Below are 25,777 nucleotides of genomic sequence, written 5' to 3'. Positions count from 1 at the left end.
AGCAGAGCACAGGTGGCTTAATGTTCTGTTCCAGACTGAGCAGAAAAAAAGCAGTTAAATTTACAGGCAAACTTGATTTATAAACTAAAACCTGTGTCATAAGATATGAGTCTTGCAGGAGTTTAGAGCTGTGGCTTTCTTGAAACCCCTGTTAGAGAACAGAAAACTTCAGTTAACCCTGAAATAAACCCTGAGTGTGATATGTGGCTGTTACAGCAATTCTAAGTGCTTTGTGACTTGTTTTCTCAGATGGAGCTGAAGAAGAAAAGATGGAAACAGAGTCAGAGGGGCAGCAGGCTGAGAAGGTAAGTTTGGCCCTGTGCAGTGCTGACGGACAGACTTCTGACACTTAAAAACCTGAATTACTGTGTTTTAGACAGGTAGGCAGAGGTATGCTAGTTTGTGTATCCATAGGGAACAGTTTTCAGCCTCCATAGAGTTCATTTTTTGTGAGTGATTTGGTCTTAAACCACAGAGAGACATTTCCTTTGCTGGGAGATGACATACATCAGTGTGGTGCTTCCTAGTCCTGAGGAAAAGAGGTTGGACTAGGAGGAAATGCAAATCAGGTGATACCAAGGGATTGCAGTGCTCACATCTTGGGTGCTGTGTCCAGTTCTGGGCCCCAAAGAAGGATATTGAGGAGCTGGAGTGTGTCCAGAGAAGGGAACGGAGCTGGGGAAAGGTTTGGAGCACCAGGAGGGGCTGAGAGAGCTGGGGGAACTCAGCCTGGATAAAAGGAGTCTCAGAGTGACCTTCTGACTGTCTCAACCCCCTGACAGGAGGTGCAGCCAGGTGAGGGGTTGGGCTTTGCTCCCATGTAACAAAGGGCAGGATGAGAGAAAAAAGCCTCAAGCTGTGTTGGGGGAGGTTTAGGTTGGATATTAAGAAAAGATTCTTCCCCCAGAAGGTGTTTGGATACTGGAACAGCTCCCCAGGGCAGTGGTCACAGCCCCAAGCCTGACAGAGCTCAGGGAGTGTTTGGACAATGCTCTTACACATGTGGTGGGATTGTTCGGGTTGTGCAGGGCCAGGGGTTGGATCAGTGATCTTTGTGGGTCACTTCCAGCTCAGGATATTCTGTGATTCTAAAATTTATTCTCTTCCTTAACGGTAATGTATTACTTTGAAAGCTATAAAGGAAGTTAACAGTGAATGTCTTCTCTAGCTGTTGTTCTCTAATCTTTCATACCATTTAGGTGGAAAGCAAAACCGAGAGTGAAATTGAGGAAGGAGATAAAGCACCAGAAGGAGAAAATGAGAGAAATTCAGAAAAGGAGCCTGAGAGCGAAGTGGCTGCAGAGCCCAAGCCAGGTAACAGTTCCCAGCTGCTCCTCCAGCTGTGCTGGCTTCAGCAGCCTTCCCCAAAGTGCTTGGAATGGACCACAAACCCAGCTGGAAATATTTCCTCCTGCACATCACGCTGCCTCATGCTTCAGTGGAACAGATTCTGGTTTAATGTCACTGCAAAGCTCAAGCACTAAATTCTTCCTTGAGCTCATGGTAGACCTCAGCTGAGCTTGGTCTCATGGAGGGACTGGGTGGAGAGATTGCAGTACCAAAGTGTGTGTAGGCCATGTAAATGATTTTATTTTGCTCATATTCCATAACATGTGATCATTTTGGATGCAAAGAAGTGGAACTGCTGGAGGTGTTCCAGGCAGGTAGGGTTGGATGGGGCTTGGAGCAACCTGTACTAGTGGAAGGTGTCCCTGCCTGTGGCAGGGGGTGGGATAGGATGAGCTTTGAGATCCTTCCAACCCAAACCATTCCATGATTCTCTGCTCACTTCTGTGTTTAAAAGTTAGTATTTCAGCTTATTTTTGCTGTGAGGTGATAAACCTTGCACTTGTACAGTTGAGAAGTAACATTGTTTTCTACATAAAACCTTGTTTTTATTTAACATATTTCCCTTGTGCCTCGTAGAACCCCAGAATGGTTTGGGCTGGAAGGACTGTAAAGCCCATCCAGTCCCTCCCCTGCCATGGGCAGTGACACCTTCCATTAGACTAGGTTGCTCCAAACCCCATCCAGCCTGGCCTGGAACGCATCCAGGGATGGCAGTGAATATATTGAGGTTTTCCTGAAACTTAGATTCAATTTTTAGCACCAGGTAGGAGCAGCAGCATTTGCATTTGATGTAAAAGTGGAGTTAATGTGGAAGTGATGAGCCAAAGCTGATGGATGGCAGGTTATGAACTAAGAGGATGGAAACAAAAAGCATTGAAGGTTGCCCTGTTTTTGGACCTGCTTCTCTCAAATTGAGGTTCCCCTGTCAGCATTTGGCAAGGAGCAGTGCTGTGATGCGTGGATGAATTAATTAGCGTGAGTGATGTGTGTGTGAGTGCCATCCCCGTCCCCGTGTGCTGCTGGGACCGAGGGGAGCAGGCGTGTAACAGTCTGGGTGGGGGATCTCTTGCAGAGGAGAAGGAGGCAGAAGAGAACAAGGAGAACCTTGATGCCAGCAAGGACAAAGAGAATGAGGCTGGGAAGAAGAAAGTGGAACATGAGATCTCGGAAGGAAATGTTGCCACAGCTGCAGCTGCTGCCTTGGCCTCCGCTGCCACCAAAGCCAAGGTTTGTTTCATACCAACACCCCCTGGTTTGGCTTCCAGGGCACATAGAACTCAACTAAAATGGGTCTTTGTACAAATCTGTGTGATCTCACATTCTAATCTCTGATACCTTGAAGAAACACAAGTGCTGCCTTCAGTTTTTCCTGCTTGAACCCCTAAGTGAGATAATATACGATTTTAATTTAGGAGCTGCTTTTGTGATTATGAAGTCAATGAAGATCCCTAAGAAATAGCCCCAAAACACTTTAATTAATTTTTGGAATGGCTTTTCTCTGCTGGGGACGTTGTGGCTGTATTGCTGAGGATGTAGGTCTGGCTGATAACACCTTGTATTGCCTTTCTGCTGCTCTGATGGCTCCACACAAACCCTCTGTGCTTGAGCTCTGTAAACGCTGTGCAATGTTCAATTCTGCCACTGCAATTTGTATAGACAACTTAATGATTTAATGTTTTTGCTAAGAGGTCTGTTTAAAGCTCATTCTTGTCTTTCTAAAACTCCTGTTTGTGTGTAGTCTAATGAGCTGTGTTTGATCACCACCCTGTCTCATAGCTTTTCTTTACCCTGTAATTACTAATTGTACGTTGTCTTCCCTTTTCTCTTTGCAGGAACCACACTGCTTTCATCTCTTGCACAGTATCTGTTTCAAAATCTCTTTTCCCTTTACAGATTTCTCTGGATTCAAGTTGTAGTTTGGGTTTTTTAATCCCTCTTGGATTCAGTCCTGTGTTCCATGCCGCCTGCTTTATAGATCCCAAAACCAAAGCATGGGTGGTATTTCTTCCTTAGGGATTTCCAGAGCATAACAATGGGCATAATGAGGTGTTGTGTGTCTTAGTGACTTTCACACTCTTATCTTTGACTCTTAAAACTTGAACTTCAGATTTACCTCAGTTGTATCACCTGGGTTGACTACAGTGTGATGCTGGAGGGTATCATGGTACAGGTCCCACCCATGAGACTGAGGATATTTCAGTTGTTACCTTTCAAACCAGCTTGTAAAAACCCAGATTTCAGGCAAACTTCATGTTCATTAAAACCCCAAACTGCAGGTCACCTTGAGGTTCAATATTGCAGTGAAGTGCAGCCCCTGAGCTGACACCCTTGTGCATCACTTTGTTAGCATCTGCACCTGAGAGTAACTTCGTTTATCAGTCTCACAGATATTCTCAGCCAGCTTCAATAAAACATGCATGTAGAGAAGGAGACATGAAATTTAATCTGTGTTTTATGGAAGGCCACTTGCTCCAAATAAAGATGAGCTCCTGCTTCCCTTCCTCTGGTAATAACGAGTGCTGGAGGGAGCAGGGACTTGGCTAATGGCAGTTTTCATTATGGTAATAATAATGTTCTAGAAGGATTTTAGCTTTCTATTACAGGAAATAATGTATTGTAATTAGGGTGTTGACATGAAATTTAATCTGTGTTTTATGGAAGGCCACTTGCTCCAAATAAAGATGAGCTCCTGCTTCCCTTCCTCTGGTAATAACGAGTGCTGGAGGGAGCAGGGACTTGGCTAATGGCAGTTTTCATTATGGTAATAATAATGTTCTAGAAGGATTTTAGCTTTCTATTACAGGAAATAATGTATTGTAATTAGGGTGTTGACGCTTCAGAGTTCAGGTTCATGGATTTTTCTTTGCACTCACTTAAAAACCCAGACAGTGTTAAAGCTTTTGGTGATCTATGCCTTGACTGAGGGACTAATTAAATTTTTCATGGTCAGCTCTAGGCCTGGTCACATGAGCAGCTTTTACAGAGGTGTTTTCCTTCTGATTTTATATCAGGAATATTGCAGTTGGCTTCTAAGGATAAATGGGTTAGAGGCAGGAGCTTCAAGTGGAAGTTTTGGGTTGTTTGGGTTTGGTTTTGTTCTTATATTCTATATTGCTGCATATAGACTACAGCAACAATTGAGAATGTATTTTTACAGGTTAGGTCTTCAGTACAGACAATATTACAATTGGTCCCTTTTCCTCATTTCCTCTTAGTCCTAAACCAATGTGAGGTGGTTTTTCCTTCCTGTGCCTAAGTAGCATCTGATGGAACATATCCTCTGCTGCAGGTTGCTCTTAGCTCCGACCCAGCTGTGACTGAGCTGCAGAACTTCTGCTGTAGCTCTTGATCCATCACTTCCACTGCCCAAAAGGACTGTTACGGTCAAAATTTGACCTCCTGCATAACACTGATCTCATGACTGCCCTGAATTCCTGTTCTAAGATAGTTCTGAGTGAATAGATCTTTCCTAGAAAACACTGATTGCAGTAGCGCAAAACTTCTTTCATTGTCCAGAAGTTTTTCCATGGGGAAAAGCTTTATTTCCAGTCTGATTATGCTTCAGCCAACAACCACTGTCCCATGGCAACAGTTGCCTTTGCCTGTGGAATTGAAAAGCCTTCTTTATCCTGTTTTTTTTTCTTGTCTTATGGGTATCTATTCAGGAATAGAGGGGACTTTGTTGCTAAAGTCATGTTTCTGTTTTCCCATTGTCTTTTTCTAGGCAAATCAAATTATATCTTTAATTAGTTCCTTTTTGCTGCTGCTCTAGAAACTGTCTGTAGGACCATTGTCATCTTGTACCTGAACATCTTCATGACAGGACTTTGCCACTCTGGGCCATAATTTAGATGGTTCTGCATTATATGCCACCTGTATTTCGTGTCTTTCATTTCTGAAGGACTCTTATTCCCTCTTGGCCTCACAAAACAAGAACCAGGTAAAACATTGAGTCTTGTCTGACCAAATAGGAAGAGAGAAGCAAGGAAGGACCTTAGAGCCCCTTCCAGTGCCTCAAGGGGCTCCAAGAGAGCTGCAGATGGACTTGAGACAAGGGCCTAGAGGGACAGGACAAGGGAGAATGGCTTCCCACTGCCAGAGGGCAGGAATAGGTAGGCTATTGGTAAGGAATTGTTGGCTGTGAGTGCAGTGAGGCACTGGCACAGGTTGCCCAGAGCAGCTGTCTGCCCCATCCCTGGAAGTGTTCCAGGCCAGGTTGGATGTGGCATTGAGCAACTTGTTCTGCCCCTGTCCGTGGCAGAGGGTGGAACCAAATGATCCTTAAGGTTCCTTCCCACCCAAACCTTTTTGGGATTCTCTGGTTCTTGTTATTATAATCATTCATATTGAAAAAGCCCTTTAAGATCATTTGCTTATTTATGACTTGAGGTGGATGCAACGATGTGTTTATCAGGCAATTTAAATTCCCATCGCTGTTGTGCTACTCATTTTCTCTCAGCTGCAGTTAGTAAGGACTTGGCCCACATAGTGCCCTGGGTCATGCCAGGCCGAGGAACGGTCTCTCTAGGAAAAACTGCAGTGATAATTTCCTTTCTTACATGTGTTTTGAGACCTGTTTTTTACCTAATCATGTGCTTTGCTGATTTGATGTTAATCTGGTTTCTTTATTAAATTGCACATGTGAAGCAGAGCGAAGTGACTGGCTGAAGCCTCTGCATCAACCTGGGCACTTCTCTCCCTCTGAATCTTCTTCATACAAATGAGTTTATTTTACTAAACGGTGTTAAATTTTCCAGTTCTGTCAGCATCGTTAGGTTATTTCAGGTGTGTACAGCATTTTGGCCAGGATTTAGCTGAACAGCCAGCTTGAATTTGTGCTGTTAGATGAGCTTGGGATCACTCTGGTTCTCTCAAACTGCACCTGACTTAAAATACACCTCAGTGAGAGCCAATGGATCTCTGTTACCCAGGTTTACTGAGGCCTTGGTTTACTGCTGGTGGGTTACAGGGGTGAGTGCTGCCAAGTGACAAAACAGTGTCATATGTTTCTGAGAAATTCTGTTTGTAATTGGGATTACAGGGAGGTTTTTTTACTTCTGCTTTGCTCCGGCTTGGTTTTTCCCCCAGTTCTGAGGCAGTCTGGGGCTCACCGCTGTGAGTCTGTTTGCAGCTTGAGCTGCATGAGCTCCTGCTTTTCCTGTTTTCCTTCTTCCCCTCATCCCTCACCTTTCCCTTCTGACAGTCCAACCCTCCTTCCCCCTCAGCCCTTGGATGTGTCCAGGGCTTGGTTTGGACACCGTGGATGGAAACACCTCTGTGAGTGTATACATAGAAACCCCCAAGCAGTACGTCCTGGGTGGTTTGAGTGTATTTTCAGTGTATTTTCATTTTGAACAGCAGGTTTTCAACAAAAATTAGTAGAAGCTATCGTTAACACACTTTTCACACTAGGAGAATGTGAAACACTCTTACAAACTGTCTCATATATCAAAAATATATATATACACACACCTATGGATCTCTTGTGTTATTTTTGTCCAAGTGTGTATCTGGAACTGGGGTAAAGCTGAATCCTTCTAAAGAATCTATTTGCCTTTTATTTGAGAAGAAACTATTCTAATGGTAAAGGCATGCAAGTGCCACTTCCCTGTTTTGGGGGTTGTGGGAGGTAACAGCCTCCTGTGTGTGTTTTGGTGAGAGCTCTTGGGATGACCCACAGCTGACTCCATAGAACAGACCCTTCTCCCTCATTTGCATTCCCACTGGAAGTGCTCTCTGTGCCCTGGGAAGGCCCTGAGGCAGAGCTGCATTGCTCTGAGCACCCTCAATACCTCTTGTATTAAATCTTAACACCTATTTGTTTGATCAAAAGCTTAATAATCTTCCAAGGGCCTCTGGTTCTGAGCATAAAATTGGTCGTCTAATTCCATGTTTTCTGTCCAGAAGTGGAATAGAATGTGTAGAGCTGGATACAGGCATGGTTGGATTATTTTTCCCTTAAGGCACTTTCTTTTGTGAAATGTAAATGCAGAGTAATATGAAGTAAAACCTGTGTTTTACCCTCAGCACCTCGCAGCAGTGGAGGAAAGGAAGATCAAGTCTCTGGTTGCTCTTTTGGTGGAAACCCAGATGAAGAAGCTGGAGATAAAACTGCGCCACTTTGAGGAGCTGGAAACCATTATGGACCGAGAGAAGGAGGCAGTAAGTAGGGATTTGGGATTAAATCACTGCAAACATCTGTGTGTACCAACAGCTGGAAAACTGGTGACTCCAGCTTTTCCTCACTTTTGTGTCTTTCTTCTTCAGCCAGAATCCATAATTACCTCCCCCAGTGGCATCTCCTCCTTCATCCAGCATTTCTCTTCAGCATAAGCAACACACTGGTGTTATCCTGTATTTGCTTCCTAATCCTTACTCCAGGCAGGAATGTGGAGTTGAGCCTTTGTGTGCCTTACCACATGGATAATATCTGATATAAGAACTGCTTTTCCTTGTAAAGAGAGTGGAATGGGTGGAAACTGTCCTTCCCTAAGGAAAGGGAACCAGCTCTGTCTGCCTTTCCTCCCAGACCCAGGCTGAGTCTTGGTTTCAGGGATATGTAGTTTAGGTGTTTTTGGAGGCAGCTCCTGGGAAAGCCCTGGAAGTGGGATGTGGAGGCAGGAGGATGTGTGCTCAGGAGTAACAGCTTCAGTGTTTGAAGATGATTGTGATTGTGATGGGTTTGCTTGAGCTGGGAAGGCAGCAGCAGCCCCAGGAGAAGGGAAGGCAGCAGGGAAGTCACAGTGTGGAAGAGATGCTGTCTGGGCTGTCAGTGCTTGGATTACTCATCAGTTATGAGGGACTGTCAGATACAGTGCAGGAGGCTCTCAGAGAAGTGGTTCCTCTGCAGCTGCTTGAAAGATGACTCAAAATTTCATTTGTATCAGAGTGGTCAATTTTTAGTTCATGTTTGGTGTGATGTAGCTGCCTTGTTGCTGGCGGCAGACAGCAACTCTGGGTGGGTTGAAGATGTTGACTCATAATTCCAGGGACTCTTCCACATTTGCCCTACTGTGTGAATTGAATGGAATTCTCACCCTCATTTGGCATTAATGGAATCATAGACTCTCTCAGGTTGGAAGAGTCATTGAGTCCTACTCTCTGCTCCTCACAGGACCACCTAAAACTAAGCCATATGACTCAGACCATCATCCACACACTCCTTGAAATCTGCCAGGCTTGATGCCGTGACCACATCCCTGGGGAGCCTGTCCTGGTGTCCGACCACCCCCTCCATCAAGAACCTTCTTCCAGTGCTTTCCCAATCCAAAGTTCCCCTTAATCGTGTTGATAGAGTTTGACAAACTGTGATCTTCTACTGGAGCAGGATGTCAACAGGAATTTCTGGATTGCTCAGCATCCTCCACTGTTTGAGTCTGTGTTTGCCTCTGACACTGATTGGCAGTTCAGGAAATGGACCTAACTATTTTGGAAAGGTTCTCTGCAGATTTCTTTCTTTGGGGGCTATATTCCATTAGTGACAGGAGGGTTTATTTTCCTCCATTTTGAGGCATATGACATGTTCCTTTTTAAAAATGTGCATGCAAATTTTCCCCTTGGCTTCCTGGTGGTTAAATTCTATCTTTTCACCTATCATTGTGGATATTTAGTGGAATAATTAAAGCCAAAGAAATTCCTTAGTGCCATTGAACACTGTGCGTATGTCCTTGTGCTGCACTGGCCTTTGCTTACAGGGGAGGTACAGGGACTGTAAGTGTTGACAGAAGTCTGTGCTGCAGACTGGAGGGTGTTAAATTTTAGGCAAAACACATTTATTCAGTGTTTACTTCAGTGATGTCAGTGCTGTAAGCAGAGCCTTGGTGGAGCTTTGTTGACCCAGAATTTCTAATGACACATGAAAGCTTTGCTGGTTCTGTTCAGGGAGGAATCCCAGAATCATTAAGGTTGGAAAAGATCTCCAAGATCATCACACCAGCCTTTGACCAACCACCACCTATTAGGCAAAACACATTTATTCAGTGTTTACTTCAGTGATGTCAGTGCTGTAAGCAGAGCCTTGGTGGAGCTTTGTTGACCCAGAATTTCTAATGACACATGAAAGCTTTGCTGGTTCTGTTCAGGGAGGAATCCCAGAATCATTAAGGTTGGAAAAGATCTCCAAGATCATCACACCAGCCTTTGACCAACCACCACCTAGTCAACTAGAGCAGAGCACTAAGTGCCAAGTCATTCCTAGAATCATTAAGGTTGGAAAAGATCTCCAAGATCATCACACCAGCCTTTGACCAACCACCACCTAGTCAACTAGAGCAGAGCACTAAGTGCCACTTCCAGTCATTCCTTGAACACCTCCAGGGACGGTGGGTGACTCCACCACCTCCCTGGACAGCACATTCCAATGCCTAACAACCATTTCCGTGAAAAGAATTCCTCCTGAAAAGAAGTTCTGTGCTGATAGATGAAGCTGCAGTACAATGACATGTTGTGTGAGTGCACATTAGAAGCTTGTAGTAGTCTCCTCTCCCTGTGAATCACTTTACAGCAGTGTGGAAACAAGTGTTGCAAATGGGAAGGTTATCAAGTGTAATATTCATAACTACATACCAAAATTTTTGACTGATTTCATGAATAGGGTTATGTAGGGAGAGTCTACTGGAGAGGTTCCTAGAGGGCCACAAAGATGCTGAGCAGTCTGGAGCATATCTGTGAAGAGGAGGGATTGCAGAGCTGGGCCTGGATAATCTGGAGAAGAAAAGATTGAGAGGGATCTCATCAATCCATGCTCTGTTCAGTGGTGCTCAGCGACAGGATAAGGAGTCCTGGCCAGAAACTAAACCACAAGAAGTTCCACCTCAACCTGAGGAAGAGCTTCTTTCCATGGAGTGCTGGCACAGGTGCCCAGGGAGGGTATGGAGTCTCCCTCTCTGGAGATACTCCAAACCCACCTGGACCCATTCCTGTGTCACCTGCACTAGGTGACCCTGCCTGGGCAGGGGGTTGGTCTGGATGATCTCCAGAGGTCCCTTCCAACCCCAACCATTCTGGGATTCTGTGGCAGGTGACACGTGCTGATCTTTAAGGTTCTCAGCCTCGCTGCTGCCTGATTCTTACTGCAGGAATGACTGAGATTGGAGAGCTGGAGAGGAAATGCAAATTACTGATAAGAGCTCCCACTGTAAAATGTGTACTACCAACTGTCTGAATGCCAGTCTGAGGGTACAACTGTGGGTTGTGCCCACAAACCTCCTGAGGTGGTGACAGAACCTGGTACAGAACCAGGTGTTGGGGCTCTGTACTAGAGCCCAAACTTAAACTTAGCTCAGTTTTAAGAACAGCTCATGTTATAACTTGAGTTATTTATTAATCCACATATTATTGAGTGTTTATATGCCTTTTTTTTCCTGTCCCTCTGCCTTTTCTCATTCTGAGCATAGGGAATGTGCAGAAGAGAAGTTTTATCTACTTTTCCTTACTACAAGGTGTATTTTCATGCACTGAATGCTGTTGGGAAATACTTGTAAAGACTTTTCTAAACTGTAGCAGGATGGGGTGGCACAAAGAGAGCAAAGCAGGAGTACAAAAGGGTATAAAAAGACTTTAAAAAATCCTGCCTAAGCCTTTGTTTGGGGTCATTGGCAGCAATTCCTCTGGGAGCTGCCTGCCACCCCCAGAATCTGTTTCCCCACACGCCCCATTACACCAGTGGGGTGTGTGCCTCTTCCTTCTATCCAGTCCTTCCCCACTAACATCTCAGATTGGTCAAGGAAAAAGGAGTCATGGCAGCATGAATAATCACATTGTGGTCTCTACACGGAGCAAATCAGCCCCCAACGAGGAGGATGTATTATTCATCAGGCTCCAGCCCCATCTGGGGCTGCTGAATGCCTGCTCTGTGGTGTTCCCTCCTCATCCCTGCTTTGTCAGCAGTCAGACTGTGAGCACAAAGTATTGAGGGAGCTTGGGGATTTTTGGAAAACTTGTGCTAGGTGAGAGTCTCCTTGGCAACTGCTTTTCAGCTAAATTATGGAGTTATACCTTAAAACACTCGTTAAATATTTGTAAACGAGTCACGCAGTGTCCAGTTGCCTGAGAGGAGTAATGGAGAAATCTGTTAGTATTTCTTTAACAAGTCAAGTATCTCACACTTCTTTAGCCAGGAAGTGTGGATGCTGATCCATCACACATATCTCCAGTAGTAAAAAATGTTTTCTGTAGCTTTTTTTTGTATTTTCACAGAATCACAGAATGGTTTGGGCTGGAAGGACCTTAAAACTAGTTCAGTTCCAAACCCCTTCCACCACCTTCCCATAGACCAGGTTGCTCAGGGCTTGCTTGCTGTCTACAGGCTTCATAATTAATCCAGGTAGCCTGTTTTTTATGTTAATTGGCCTAAATGACATGAGGTTTTTGCATAATATTCATAATAGTGCAGATTACTGCTGTAATAGTAATGCAGTTGTCTGGCTGACACCACATGCAGTTCCAACAGCTAAAGGTATGGAGTGGGATCCTGCCAGTGATCACTGACCTCCTGCTGTTGTACACATTCTCCTTTTCTTTTACCTAGAAAATCTCTTTAATTCCTGTTCTCCCTCATTCCAACATGCAGAAGATTGAGAGCAAAGCAGAGTTTCATCTAGAGTTGTGTCAATAAGCACTGTGCAGTACTCATTGAATAACAAGTTGTGTTACTGAGAGGTTTTGGGACAAAACAAGGTGAGTTCATCTCGGGCACTGGAATGGGTTGCCCAGGGAGGTGACAGAGTCACTATCCCGGAGGTGTTTGAGGCATCTGGATCTGGTGCTAGAAGATATGCTTTAGGGGTTACAGCACAGTGACAGGGTAATGGTTGGACTGGATGATCTTAGAGGTCTCCTCCAACCTTGATGATTCTATCTGTTCCGGCTGGAAAATGCTCTGGAGTCTTCATCCAAACCTGCTGCAGATAGCAACAGGAGAATCATTTGGGTTTGATTGTGATGGGGATTGGAGCTAGATGGTCTTCCAGGTCTCTTCCAACCCAAACCACTCTATGACTTGCAGAAACATGTTTGAAATACATAATTCTTATCTCCTCTTTGCCTTTTCTCTCTGCTTTTTGACACAGTTGGAGCAGCAGAGGCAGCAGCTGCTGACAGAACGCCAGAACTTCCACATGGAGCAGCTGAAATATGCGGAGTTAAGGGCTCGCCAGCAAATGGAGCAGCAGCACAGCCAGAACCCCCAGCAGCCTCACCAGCACCCCAGTGGGCCTGGCATGAACCCCCTTGGGGCACCAGCACACCCAGGCCTCCTGCCCCATCAGCAGCCTCCACCATACCCCATGATGCACCACCAGATGCCACCACCTCACCCACCTCAGCCAGGTAAGAACTGGGAGGAGGAAGTTCCTTACATTCCAAGGTGTGAGGGATGGTCTGTGTTAGGCACTGGCTTATAATGATGTTGCTGTTAGACAGTTTGCTGGAAGGATGAGCTCTGCTTGTTCTGCACCTTCATTTTGGAGCTTTTATCCTCATTCCAGATGAGTGGATGGAGTTTGGGGAGGAGGTGTATTATGGTCCATGTAAACACCCAGAAGTAGGGAATGAGAGCACCAGGCTCTCCTCAGCAGTACCTGGTAACAGGGTGGGAGGCAGTGGGCACAAATTAAAATGTGAAATTCCATCTGGACATAGGAAAACACGTTGTTTTCCCTGTGAAGGTCATCAGTCCTAGAGCAAATTGTCCAGCAGAGACGAGAGTCCTCGTGCCTAGAGACAGTCAAGCTCTAAGGTAAAGAAAAAACGTGAAGCTGCCCCAGAGTATCACTTCCAAATGTTTTTGGCTTGTTTGTATTTCCTTAGATTTTCTTATGCTCAATGATCTGAGCAGAGATGCTCCTTCAAAAACAATCTCTATTCAAATGCTCCTTCAAAACAATCATTCCCCAAATTTTCCAGTTCATGACACACCTAAAAATGTAAAAAGAATTCAGGGAAAGGAATGGAACAAGAAAGAGGCAGGAAGCTCCTTAAGGCACTTCCTTTGGCAGGGGATCTGACTCTGATGGGTTCCTGTGTCCTGCTTGGTTGTGCTTAATGCCAGGTGAGGTTCACAGATCTGTGTTGGTCAGAGGGGGTTCGCATGAGAGTCTCCAGTCCAGCCTCCTGCTCTGAGCAGGGCCAGCTGGGTCCAGTGGCAAGGGACTTGTCCTCCTGAGGGTTGAGTATCTCCAAGGGTGGAGAGACTCCTGATTCCAGAGGTGGAGGAGTCAGGTGGTGATGTGACTTGGTCACTTTACTTGCTAAAATATTGGGGAATTGGTTATTAGCCAGAAATACTTGGGAAGATTTTGCATAGGCTGCTGCTATTCTCCTTTTAGGAGGAATTTCTTCACAGAAAGGGTTGTTAGACATTAGAAGGGGCTGTCCAGGAAGGTGGTGGAGTCACCATCCCTGGAGGCATTCAGGGAATGACTGGACATGGCGCTTAGTGCTCTGGTCAAGTTGACAAGGTGGTGATAGGTCACAGGTTGGACTTGATGGTCTTGGAGGTCTTTTCCAACTTCAGTGATTCTGTGAAGAAGCTGAAAAATTTGGGGTATCAATCAAAAGTAGGACAAGGCAACAGGAAGCTGCAAGAGCTTGAGTTTTCCTCTTGGGAAAAGACCTCTGTGAAGTGTTTGGTTGGGGAAAAAGCAGAAGGGCACAGGGAACTGCAGGATTTGCAGATGACCAGGAAAACTGGACTCATGTAATCCAACTGGATCTCCATAGTGATAGAACTTGATTCAATGAGCAGATGCAGAGTAATGCTAATTGGGCAGGAAGGTTAAGAGTTGTCTTGTGATGTAGATGCTCACTCTGTTTTAAGGGTCAGTGAGTTCCTGGCTTCATTGTGAACAAAAAATGCTGTGACTGCTTGGGAGGTGCTGAGATGAATCAGGATGTGATAAAACATGGTCTGGTTTAGATTCAGATATCATAGCTCGATGTGTCTGTTGTGTGCTGTATTGACTGCTCAGGGCTGCTCATGTGGCAGTAGAGTGAAGAAATACTCTGTAAGATGGAAAAATGGCAAATTGAAGACAGATTAAGGGGAAGAATCATGGCATATCAACACACAGCTCTTATTTACAGGCTGAGATTGAGGCTTGAAGTGTAACAAGATTAAATGCATTGTTGCATTCACTGTGGGGGCTAATAAAACTCAATTTAATATATTCACATCCTTGGTTCACAAAACACCTTATTGCTTCAGCCCCATCGTAGCCATCCAGGCTTTGTGCATCCCCAGTGATCCTGCTCAGCGTATCACGGAGAGTGTTGACTCTGTGTTAATTAGTCAGTACATCTCTCTTTCAGATCTGATTAAAACTGGTCAATACATTGACTTTTCCACCAGCACCTCCCCTGTTTGAGGGCAGGAAACTCATGGATGAGGCTTAGCACTTCCAGTTCCCATGAGGGTGAAGCATCTGATGCTGTCTCATTCCATCACCTCCAGGACTAGATTTGTGCCTTCCACCTGCTCTGACAGTTTGAAGGGAAGAATTTGAGGCCTTTTGAGAGTTTGAAGCAAACCCCTCTGTGTCTTCGTCCACAGACAGCTGATCTTGCCTAGAAAGCAAAATAGTCTATTTTTCTCAGGCTCTTCCTTAGAATTTGGTTAGAAATGCTTGGGAAGTCCACAAGTGCCAAGTCTCTCTGACTTCACACTGGAGTTTGTATAGCTTGAGAGCAAGGAGGGAAAATGGCAAAATTCACTGTTTCCTCGAGTTCAGCACTTGAAGTCTGGGCCAGTCCTGGGGATGGGAATTGTACCATAGGGGTCCTTCAGATCCTGGAGATCCTGACTCACAGTTTGACCTGATTTTCTGTTCAGGGAGTTTAAGATGCCCAGCCTGGCTTTCCTTGAGAAAAGTCTCAAGCCATGCCAGGGAGAGGTTCATGTTAGACATGAACCATGGAAAGAGTTGTCAGGCATTGGAAGGGGTTGTCCAGGGATGAGAAGGGCAGAATCTCCCCTCACCTGCTGCTGACTCTGTGGGGATCAGACCAGCACACAGCGGGCTCTGGGCTGAGTAGATGTAGATGGATTTGGAGAGCTGAGATACACTTGCAGAAGAAATCTGAAGCTCTTTTCACTGCTCTTAACTGTGTCACGGGACCTCTGACCACAGAACTGGTGGTGTGCAGGTTCCCCACAGAGAGCTTGATGTGCTTTTCTGGGAAGGAGCTGTTTCTTTGCCCCAGATCTCAGCTACTCCCCAGTAACAACTGCTCTCTGAGGTGGCCAATTAAGAGACCTCAGTGATGAATTCCACACTCAGGTACAAAGATGTTATTGGAGACTTGGAGAAGTCACTGCCTGCTGCTCTGTCCAGCAGTTCTGCAAGAAGAACCAGCGCATTCAGAAACCCCCCAAACACCTCAGCAGTAATTGAGAAGCACCAATGGGCAGCCTTCCAAGCCACAGCCCCAAGGGGAAGCTGAGATGGAAATACCTGCACAATTTCCTGTTCAGCTGCCTGGTTTTCACTCCAGACTTTACCTTGGTCCTCACTGATGTTTTCAAACAGGTTTCTGACCTCAATAGCGACTGAAAGTGTGACTGTTGGTTCAGTAGACCGTGAACAAAACGCGACGTCGGATGTCTTTAGAGTGATTGACGTAAGCTGAAGAGATGGTGGGAAACAGTGATGAAAGGATATGAAATGGCATTTAGAGATGGAAGAGAGAAAGATAAATTCCAGCTCACGGCTCTTCTGCATTCGGAGACAGAAGCAGTTAATTCAGTCTCTTAGCTAAAAGTTTACAGTGAAGCTTTTTCCAGAAAAAGAGGCTATTTAGCTCAGATCTCAGTCTGTGGGCACAGGTGTGAACATCTCCAGGGGAGGGTCAGGCTGGATACAGCTGTGAAAATCTCTGGTGGAGGGTCAGTGGATCCAGCTGTGAACATCTTCAGCCAACGATTAATCTGGATCAGCTGGTGAATGTCTCCAGTCCAGGTTCAGACTGGACCAGCTGGTGCACATCTCCAGTGGAAGGTCAGACTGGACCAGGTGGTGAACATCTCCAGTGGAGGGTCAGTTCAGACTATTCTGGAGAACATCTCCATGCAATGAGCTACTTTTCATCATGATGGCCTCATATGGCTCTGCTGGGCTGTAGAATTCTCTGGAAGAGCTGAAATCATCCAGACACCAGTGTCCACAGGCAGGTTGAGTGCCAGAGAAACACAAGAAAAGGCTGGAGAACCCATGCAGAGAGGAGCTGTGGGGGAATTCCATGTAAAGCAAAACTGGTGCAGTGGCCAGAGCAGAATGCACAGCCAGAGAGGTGTGTAATATTGAGCAATTCCTGGAAATTCTTGGAGGAAGAGGGATGGTTGGGTATAAATAGCTGTCATTAATTAACTCGTCCTTCCGGGGGGGATTTTCAGCTAGTAAATAACTTCTGACCTGAGGCTAAAATGGAATGAGGAAGGCAGGATACACTTCCCACCACAGCTGGATGAGCAACTTTAATAACCTTTTTCCCAATATATTTTGCCTCATTTTCTATTGGTGGTTGAAATACTGAAAAAAAGACTTTGTCAGGAGTTTTTGGCTTGTGGTTTTTCAGCTGTTCTGCATTTTGTTACTTGTGGGTTTAAATTGAGCTCCTGGATGCTGTTTACTATCCTATTGGACTGGTGACAATTTCAGGATTTTTCTGGGTACAGATAAGGATTTTGAGTTTGCTTCCTTTGGGTAAATATTCTGTTAAGAGCTGTCAGTGTTGTCTGGGTAACTTATCCCTCCCGTCACTTAGGAAAAGCCTGGTCCCTCAGAGCTCTGAGAGAAACCAGATTCCTCATGACTTAGAGAGGACCCTGTGTCCCCATGGCTTGAGGGAATCCTGCACCCTCATGGCTCCAAGAGGGTCCTGAGCCCCCACAGCTCCAAGGAGATGCTCCACCCTCACAGCTCTGAGAGGACCCCCAGGGTCCCTGATGGCTCTGAGGGTGACCCCAAGCCCCACCAGCTCTGTGTGTCCTGCACAGCTCCTAAGAGATGCTGGTCCATCACAGCTCTGAGGGGAATCCTGTTCCCTCATGGCTCTGAGGGGATCCTGACTCTTCATGGCTGTCAGAGCACCCTGATCCCTTATTACTCGAGGATCTTGTGCTGTCACAGCTCTGTGGGGAACTTCTCCCTCGGGGATCCTGTCCTTTTCCTCCATCAGATATATGGAGCTCACTGGCCAGAGCTGTGCAGGGAGCGTTGGGATGAAAGGAAAGCCAAGTCATCTGGATGGTAAACAGGATTGCAGCTGATCCACGGCATTGTAACCTGTGTGTAGCTGTGGGTTGGAAGGTGTTAGGGTGGTTGGTGCCACAGAAACGTTGATGCCACATTGGGTTCTCTTTGGTGTAGTCCTGTATGGAAACCTGCCCAGGCAAGAGGCATTTTGGGCTGGAATAGTAAAGAAAAACAGTAAATATTTCATGAATTGTGAAATTTATATCATAAAATAGTAAATGAAGTACGGGACAGTGGTTCCACTGTGGGTTCTGAGTGATACTGAAGTGACTCGCGCTGTGCTGTCATCTCACCATCCACAGAGCTTCTCCGTGGGTTTGAGCCACTCCCGACTCCTTACGGGGATGTTTTATTGAAGATTCATTAATATTTGAGGGTTATGGTGCTGTCCTCGCTGCTGTAACACACAAAACAGCTTCTCCATGAGGTATCTTGTATCCTACGTGCTTCCTTGTAGGAAAATAATGGTGAGCTGGGGGCGTCGGGGCCCCACGAGCCCGACACACTGCTCCGCGGCCTTCCGAGGTGTCTGACTGCGTCGTCAGTGCTGGAGGGGAGGGACAGAAATGCAATATGCAAGTGAAGTGGAAATTCTGCCTCTTCCCGCAAGACATGGAGGCTAAATGAGTTATTGTGGTTAATTATTCACAGTTCTTGGCTGGGGGATTGGCTGCCGCAGTGCGTACCGGGAGAGGACGTGCTGATGGAGAGGATGTGTCTGGGAGGGAGGGAGGGTGGATAGAAGGATGGATTTACTGTTAGAAAGTCCCTGCCCATGGCAGGAGGGTGGAACAAGATGAGCTTTAAGGTCCCTTCCAACCCAAACTCTTCTAGGATTCTGTGATTTCCAGATCACTGAAATGTGTTCCTGGTGGGAAGGAGCACACTTTGGGCTCTGCAGTGAAGCCAGCAGGCATTCCCCGGAGATGTTCTCTGCTTCCTCCCATACCAGGGCTGGGAAACCACTCATTCAGTAGTAGGAGAGTGGGATGTCAGCCAGGCATATCCCCATGGAGCTCGGAGGAGCACTGGAGCACAGCTGCTTTGCTCTCTCCAGAATCCTGTCCAACAAAGGTGATTCCTTCATGTAGCACTGGCTGTGTCTGCAGGTTTTTCCTGTGAAGACCGAACAGGGAGAAGTGTGCAGGAGGATTTGGATCAGCTCCAAGTCTTGTGCATCACGCCCCGTTGACTGCTCCAGCGAAACAAAACCCCTAAAACTGTTTATCACTCCAGTGCCCCCTCAAGTAGCTGATTTAATAGAGGGAGAGGCTTGTTTAATAGAGATAAATACCTTGGAGAGCCTTTAAAAGCAGTTCCTCATCCGTTTCCCTGGAATGTGAAGCTGCAGTTTGGTAGCAGTGGAATGCTTTGGAGCACACGACAGAAAACCTCCTCAGTCTCTTAACATGTCAAGGGTTTTTTTAGTCTGTTAAATCTTGGTTTACTGAACCTTTTGGCTTTATCTCTTCCTGCGTCTGCTGTTTCTAAGCTCTCCCCCCTATGTAGGTCACACTTCCACATTTTCTGCTTGAGCCGCTGTCTTGGAGCAGTTTCACTTGTAAAATGGCATAAAAAAAGCATCTCTGTAGAAACAGGACTTTGTTTTTGCTGGGGTGGTGGCAGTAATTCCCCTTATTTAATCCCAGTTTGGTTGGGTGTTTGTTGATTACTCTTGGCTTGAGCATTTTGGAGTTGGGCTGGGATAGGATTGTTGCTCTGCGAGCACCCTCCACTGATGTTAAGGTAAAATTGTTGCATCCCATGTTAGGGAGGCAAAACAACAGGCATCCAGCCCTGGGCTCCTAGACAGAGGAGCTTCTTAGCTCAGGGAGTCTTCAGCAAACTCCAGAGTTAAAGAGTGAAAAAATGCTTCGCAGACTCCCATCTTCCAGGTAGGATGGAGCTTCCCAATGAGCATCATTAGGAGATTTGGAGTTGTAGAATCTCAATGGTTTGGATTGAAAGGACTGTAAGGGTCATCCAGTTCTACCCCCTGCCATGAGCAGGGACACCTTCCACTAGACCAGGTTGCTCCAAGTCCAATCCAGCCTGGCCTGGAACACTTTCAGGGATGGGGTGCACTTTGAATTTATGAAGAAGCATTTTTTTCAAGTAGATTTCTGTTCAGTGGTGATTCTAGCTCAAACTGGGGTTGATTTGAATATAGAACACTCCTTAAATCTGTGTATCCCTGCAGGTTTGACAGCCTTTCCCTGGAGAAATTTTTGCCCAGTGCTGGCACTTCAGACCCCATGTGAAGCAACTCAGTGTGTAGTAAAGTCTGATTCAGCTTCAGGTGTTTCAGGAGAGGGTTTTTAATATTAATCATTTCATTAGTGAGAAGAGAATCTTGTAGACCCTGTGGTGTTAGGAGGAAGATGGCCAAATTATGCTTGGAGAGGTTGAGGCTCCTGTCAGGCAGCAGCTCCCAGGCTGGGGATTCCTCCATTCCCAGCTTTCCTGGGCTTCTCAAACACAGCTCTGGTGTTCTACTTCATACATTTTTATTCCCTGATCAGCCTTATTTCGGCCACTGAATAACATCCATGTAGTTGTGAATATCTCCTGCTACAAAAGTCTCCGTGTCTTTGGGGGTTGGAACTGGATGATCTTGCCCTTCCAACCTGCCCCCTCCGGCAGTGGGAAGTCATTCCCCCTTGTCCTGTCCCTCCAGGCCCTTGTCCCAAGTCCCTCTGCAGCTCTCTTGGAGGCCCTTTAGGAGCTGGAAGGGGCTCTGAGGTCTTCCTGGAGCCTTTTCTTCTCTATGTAAACATTCCCAATTCTCTCAGCCTGTCTCCACACAGACTTTCTCCAAGTATCCTGATGGCATTACTGTGTGCCCAAGTCTCTACACTGAATCCACATCTCTAATAAATACTGTTTTGATCTCCTTGGAAGGCTTTGAGCCCACCAGGAATCCACAAATCAATGGAGCAGGAGAGTAGAAATTTTTCTTGGAAAGCAGCTGTTTTGAGTTGAAGTTGTCAGGACATTTCAGAAGGGAAGAGGACAGCAGCAAAGGGTTTCAGTTGATGAAGTGGGTGGATCATCCCTGTCCTTCCCAGAGGGCTGAGATTGCTGCTGGTACAGGATTTTATCACTTCTAGGTTTATTTTTGTGAATATTTCACCCAGAGCCTGCCCAAATGCAATTCCAGCTGCCAAGTATTTGCTGAGACTGCAGTGCCTCAGGTCATCATGTACTACTGGGCATGGCAGAGATTCTTGCATCTCTCTCCTGCAGCCTTGGAGGGTGGAGAGCAATCATAGAATCCTGGAATCCTAGACTGGTTTGGGTTCAAAGGACCTTAAAACTCATCAGTTGTACCCCTGCCATGGGCAGGGACACCTTCCACTAGACCAGGTTGCTCCAAGTTTCATCCAACCTGGCCTGGAACACTTCCAGGGATGGGGCATCCCTGGAATACTTGGACACAGAGTTCTTGTTCCAAAGCCAAGCGTGAGAGTTAACAGGGTTTATGCCCAAGTATTGACTCAATCCCAAATCCAGAGCGCCCACTTCCTTGGCTTTAACTATCTGTGTGGCTGTGATGCTTTTTATGGATGTTCAGAGCCTTTTTTTTCTTTTTGTTGGAAGGTTCTGTCCCACTTATTTCCTGCCTTGCCTGTGGTTGGGGTGGAAGGAGCCGTTACAATCCGTGTCTAATCACTGCTTTTAGACTAAAATGCTGTCCCTTCATGGAAGTGTGTAAGAGTAAATGTAATTGGATTATGCAAAATAATCTCTTCAAATGAGATTTTAAAGCATCAATCAGTAAGTTGTAGGTGTCCAGGGCTGGGTGGTTCCAGCAGTTCCTGAGTGCAGCTGGAACAGAAGAGTCTCCTTCAGGGCTGGTTTGTGAGGAAGAGGGTTGGAACTCGCCCTTGCAGCAAAACAAGGGAATAGTAGCAGAAATTCCTGTACAGCCCAAACTTTAACTGTATGATTTCAGTTCTCCCATTGAATTAATCCATGAAGCTTTGTGGCTGCTCCTTCCCATCAGTCCTCATACTTTGGTGCCTTGTTATTCAGTGCAGTTTGTTTACCTTCATTTAGATTCCATCAAATGCCTTTTTGGTGAGGATTCACTGCAGACGTTGGGTTTGACTCCATTACCTTCCACTTGCCTCTTGTGCTGAGAGAGGCCAAGTGCTCCATGGCCCTTCCTGAAGGGAATGTGTTGACTTTGGGGGATGCAGAGGCATTTCCTTGGAGTTTGGAGTGTGCATGGAGCCAACTCACAAGACTCTTCCACTGCTCAGTGAACAATTCAACTCTGTTTTTCCTCTTCCCACCGCTTCCATGAGTCTCACCATGGTGTCTCCTCTCTCCTGTCACAGGTCAGATGCCAGGGCCGGGTTCCATGATCCCTGGCCAGCCCATGCCAGGCCGGATGATGCCAAGTGTGTCGGCCAACATCCACCCAGCAGGCGGTGGTCCTCCCCCGCCCGGGATGTCACCGATGTCGGGGAACCTCATCGGACCTCGCGTTCCTCTGGCAGCTCCCAACGGCATGTGTAAGTGCACTCTGGCAGGAAACCCTTTGGATATTCCTGTTGTGGCTTCTCTGTCACTGGAAAAAGTCAGTTTAATGGAAACCCCTTTGTTTCCTGTGGGAATACTAGGATCTGTGCACACTGGCAGCCCAATGCTGGTGCCAGAGGTGTGTTTGAAGCTTTAAGTGCTTCTCTCCTCTGGGTATCCTAACACACTCCATTGTCCTTTATTTTATTTATAACATCCCTGTATTTTATTTATAGTGGTACTGAGGCTCAGTGGTGATGATCCAAAACCTCTCCTTAGACTTAGTCTGGGAGAATTCACAGTGTGGGGTCAGGGATTAACTATAAATCCTCAAATATTGGGGGTCAGACTAGAATCCAGTAATTCCGTACTCAAAACTTGGCACGTTGATATTGGAATGAGGAAATCCTGATTAGAAGGAAGAAGATAAACCATGTGAGGAACATTCCCAGTATAAATACCTACACCTCTAAAACTGAAGTTGATTTATGGCAGCCAAAAAAGCAGCTGAACTTGTAGCCACATGTGGGTGTTCCTTGAATGATTGTGAGAATGTGGCCAAACCCAGAAGGCAGAAGACATGCTGGCACAGGGAGGAATTGCTGAGGAATTTTCTGTCAGGAGTTCCTCAGTAAATTTGTTGTTATTAATTGCAGCCTGGGACCAGCTGCTGCTCTGCTTCAGCACAGCAACCTTCACCCCAAAAATACTCCATGTAACTGCCACTGGATGAACAGGAATTGTGATCCCTTGTAGTACCTCTCCCAGAAAAAAAACTGGGAAAAGCCCATCTCATTTTGGCTGGAGCTGCTGAGAGCACTGACTCATCCCAGCGTGAAATACTCCAGCTGATGCTATTTTTGTGTGCTCCTCCAGCTTTACTTAGTTTCCCTTCGTTTTCCCTGAGCCTCTACCACTGGGAATATCTCGTGTCAGGTTTTATTCCTGTTTGCTCTCTTCCCTTATCTTAATTTCTCCTTTTTTTCTCCCCTACTAAACAAGTCAGTCATGTTCCATTAGCATCTCCTTTCTGGGCACGAAGCTGGCCTTTTGTGTCCCTCATTTCTTTCCTCCTACTTGCTGCATCCATAGATTCCTGTGCCTTAACCTACATCCACCCTTCAAAGGGAAGTGCAGGCTCTGTCTATGGCAAGTCTATCCTTGCATCTATTTTAACCAGACAAGAGCTGTGATCTGGGCTCGAGCACAGAGTTGGGAGATGACACATGCCAACTCCAGCTCTCTAAGGTGCTTGCCATGAACTTTGCCAGCTGCTGAGCTGCATCTCTGGCATCTTGGGTGTAAAAATGCAGGAATTTTTCCCTCTTTCATGGAGTCCATGTGGTGCTTAGTGGTGGAAAAGCACAACAGAAGTACAGTGGAGCTTCAGGTGATGCAGCAGAGATGCTGGTGACATTCGCGAGGACAGTCCTGGCTGCCTCCTTGAACAGCCACATCTCCCATGGCATGGAGACACCTGGGCATGGATGTCAGGTCCTTTCTCCATGTCCAGCCCCTCCTGGTGTCCTGCTCACTGTTTCTCCTTTGTTTCTTTGCAGATCCCCCTCCGGCACAGCCTCCGCCACCTGCGGAAGGGGTGACCCCCCCTCCAGCCGGAGCCCCTCCAGCCTCAGCCGCTCCCTAAGCAGCCAAGGAAGAAGGAAGGAACTTCTACAGCAACATAGTGGTGACCAAAAATGAATTCCTCAGTTCCCTTCTGTTCCCTGGGGAGGTTTTCACCTCCTGTCCTGGTCGTGTGTGTGTGTTTGCCTTTCCACACACGTCTACACGGCATCGTTCCCCCTCTCCCCACCGCTCTGAACCCGACAGAACTTGGCATTCCCTTGGGAAAGCTGGAGATCAGAGATGCCAGGAGTGCCTCCATGTTGCTGGCGGGAAGTCCTTTACCCTTTGTCCTGCTTGCCTTGCAGAGCTCCATGCTGGTTTCTTTCCTCTTGGTGCTTTCTCCCAGGAAGCATTAAAACAATCCAGATTTTAGGACGGAGGCATGAGCTGAGCTTTGGGATGTGGCGCATTCCCACACCAGGGTGATGTTGTTTTGGGGTCTCCAGGTAGAGCAAAGCACCAAGACAGGATGCTAAACCAGTGCTTGGAGCAGAGCAGAAAAACCAGGGCGTGCTGGAGCACGGGGAATGCCAGCGTGTTCCTTAGGGCTAGCTGGCCATGTCCTGGGGCTGCCTCAATAACTTATTACAGGAAATATTGATCCGTGCAGATGAAGCCAGGAGTGAATCAATTGGAATAAAACCACTCAATGGTAGGAGTTTTCTTGCTCCAGTTTTACCTTTCCTTTGCCTTTGAAGGTGGTAGTTGGACCTTCACTCTGAGTAGTTCGGTGCAGTAGCCAATGGAGGAATAAACCCATGATTTTTAGTCTCTCTTTTTGGAGCATATACTTTGTACTTTTTAAAATGAAGAAAACAAACAAAAAAAAGTAGGTAGAGAAGTGCTAGAATTTGGGATTGGGGTGGGATGGCTGGAATGGGAATGCCAGAACTACCTCCTGCAGACAGCCAAGGTGGGCAGCGGCCGTGGTATGCGTCCTGGGGACAGCTCATGTCACCTCCCACTGTGGTCTGGGGGGTTTGGGGAAGGGAACAGCCTCAGCAGGCAGATCTGGGAGCACCTCAGCACAGCACTGCTGGTGCAGACCTGCAGGCTGCCAAAACTTGGGAAAAAATCCTGCAATAAATTATTTGCCACCCATGGTTCGGGTTCTCCACCCTTGTCCTGGCCTGAAGGGTTTGGGGTTTCCCTGCTGGAGGTCTGAAGGTGCTCCTTGATTTTCAAGGGTGGCTTTTAGCCAGGTGAGGTGTGAAGTTGAAATACTGGAAGCTCCAGAACCACTTCCACTATTTAACAATTAAGGATTTGCTTTGAAGAGAATTTTGGTGATTGACTCACTTATGGGAACTGTTGAAGCTCCTAGATCCAGAGGGTGCAGGAGTGTGGAGGAGCCATTCCTGGGTTCTCTGCACACCTGCTCAGGTGATCACCTACAGCCAGGTCCTTCCACCTTCCTCCCACCACGATCCACAGTGCCTCACAGAGAGCAGTCAGGGCCTGCCTGCCTTCCCCCTCCCATTCCCAAGGCTTCCCTTCCCTCCAGGGTCTTTGGGGTGAGCATGGGATTTCTGGTGCAGCCCATAGTCCAGTTTAGAGTAACCTCAGGTTGTTTTTAGCGTGATCAATACCAAGGATCCAGGTGGAGACTATTTTTTACTGTCCTAGTGCTGATCCTGCCCAGGACCTGGATTCTTGGCACTGTTTTGTTTCTGTATAAATAATCCTTGTGCTGACTTTTTCACCTGGTTTGATTCCTGCAGCAGCCACCCAATTTTTGTGAAATAAAAGCAAAAAAAAGCGGTTTTTGTACAAAGCTTGTGGAGTTTGTGGAGTCTCCTTTGTGTGCGGGATGAACTGGGAATTGTCAGTGTGATCAGGGGCTATTTTGGGGCTGAATCTGAGCTACAATGGAGCAGCCACAAAGCCTGAGCTTGGGGGAGACGCAGAAGCCACGCAGGGAAGCGAAGGCTCTTCACACATTCAAAATCTGCTTTGGAAAAAACTATTTCAGGATTTAAAAGCTTAATCAGTGCAGATGAAGTGAAGCAGCATCCCAGGCCCGG

At 46.5% G+C, this 25,777-nt stretch overlaps 1 protein-coding gene across 1 annotated transcript in view; it reads left to right on the top strand.

Annotated features, from left to right (window-relative positions):
* SMARCC1 (SWI/SNF related, matrix associated, actin dependent regulator of chromatin, subfamily c, member 1) overlaps positions 1–23,772 on the top strand; it is a 66,468-nt gene extending 42,696 nt beyond the window's left edge. Inside the window, exons 21-27 of the mRNA XM_009082515.1 lie at positions 250–305; positions 1,200–1,314; positions 2,423–2,577; positions 7,378–7,512; positions 12,420–12,678; positions 21,944–22,120; positions 23,687–23,772. Coding sequence (XP_009080763.1) covers positions 250–305; positions 1,200–1,314; positions 2,423–2,577; positions 7,378–7,512; positions 12,420–12,678; positions 21,944–22,120; positions 23,687–23,772 — 983 coding nt within the window. The remainder of the gene's footprint in view (positions 1–249; positions 306–1,199; positions 1,315–2,422; positions 2,578–7,377; positions 7,513–12,419; positions 12,679–21,943; positions 22,121–23,686) is intronic.
* Positions 23,773–25,777: the final 2,005 nt, after the last annotated feature.

The sequence above is a fragment of the Acanthisitta chloris genome, unplaced genomic scaffold, assembly GCF_000695815.1.
Source record: "Acanthisitta chloris isolate BGI_N310 unplaced genomic scaffold, ASM69581v1 scaffold14139, whole genome shotgun sequence".
NCBI lineage: Eukaryota > Metazoa > Chordata > Aves > Passeriformes > Acanthisittidae > Acanthisitta > Acanthisitta chloris.
The sequence above is the reverse complement of the archived record's forward strand: the minus strand, read 5'-3'. Positions and strand labels throughout refer to the sequence as shown.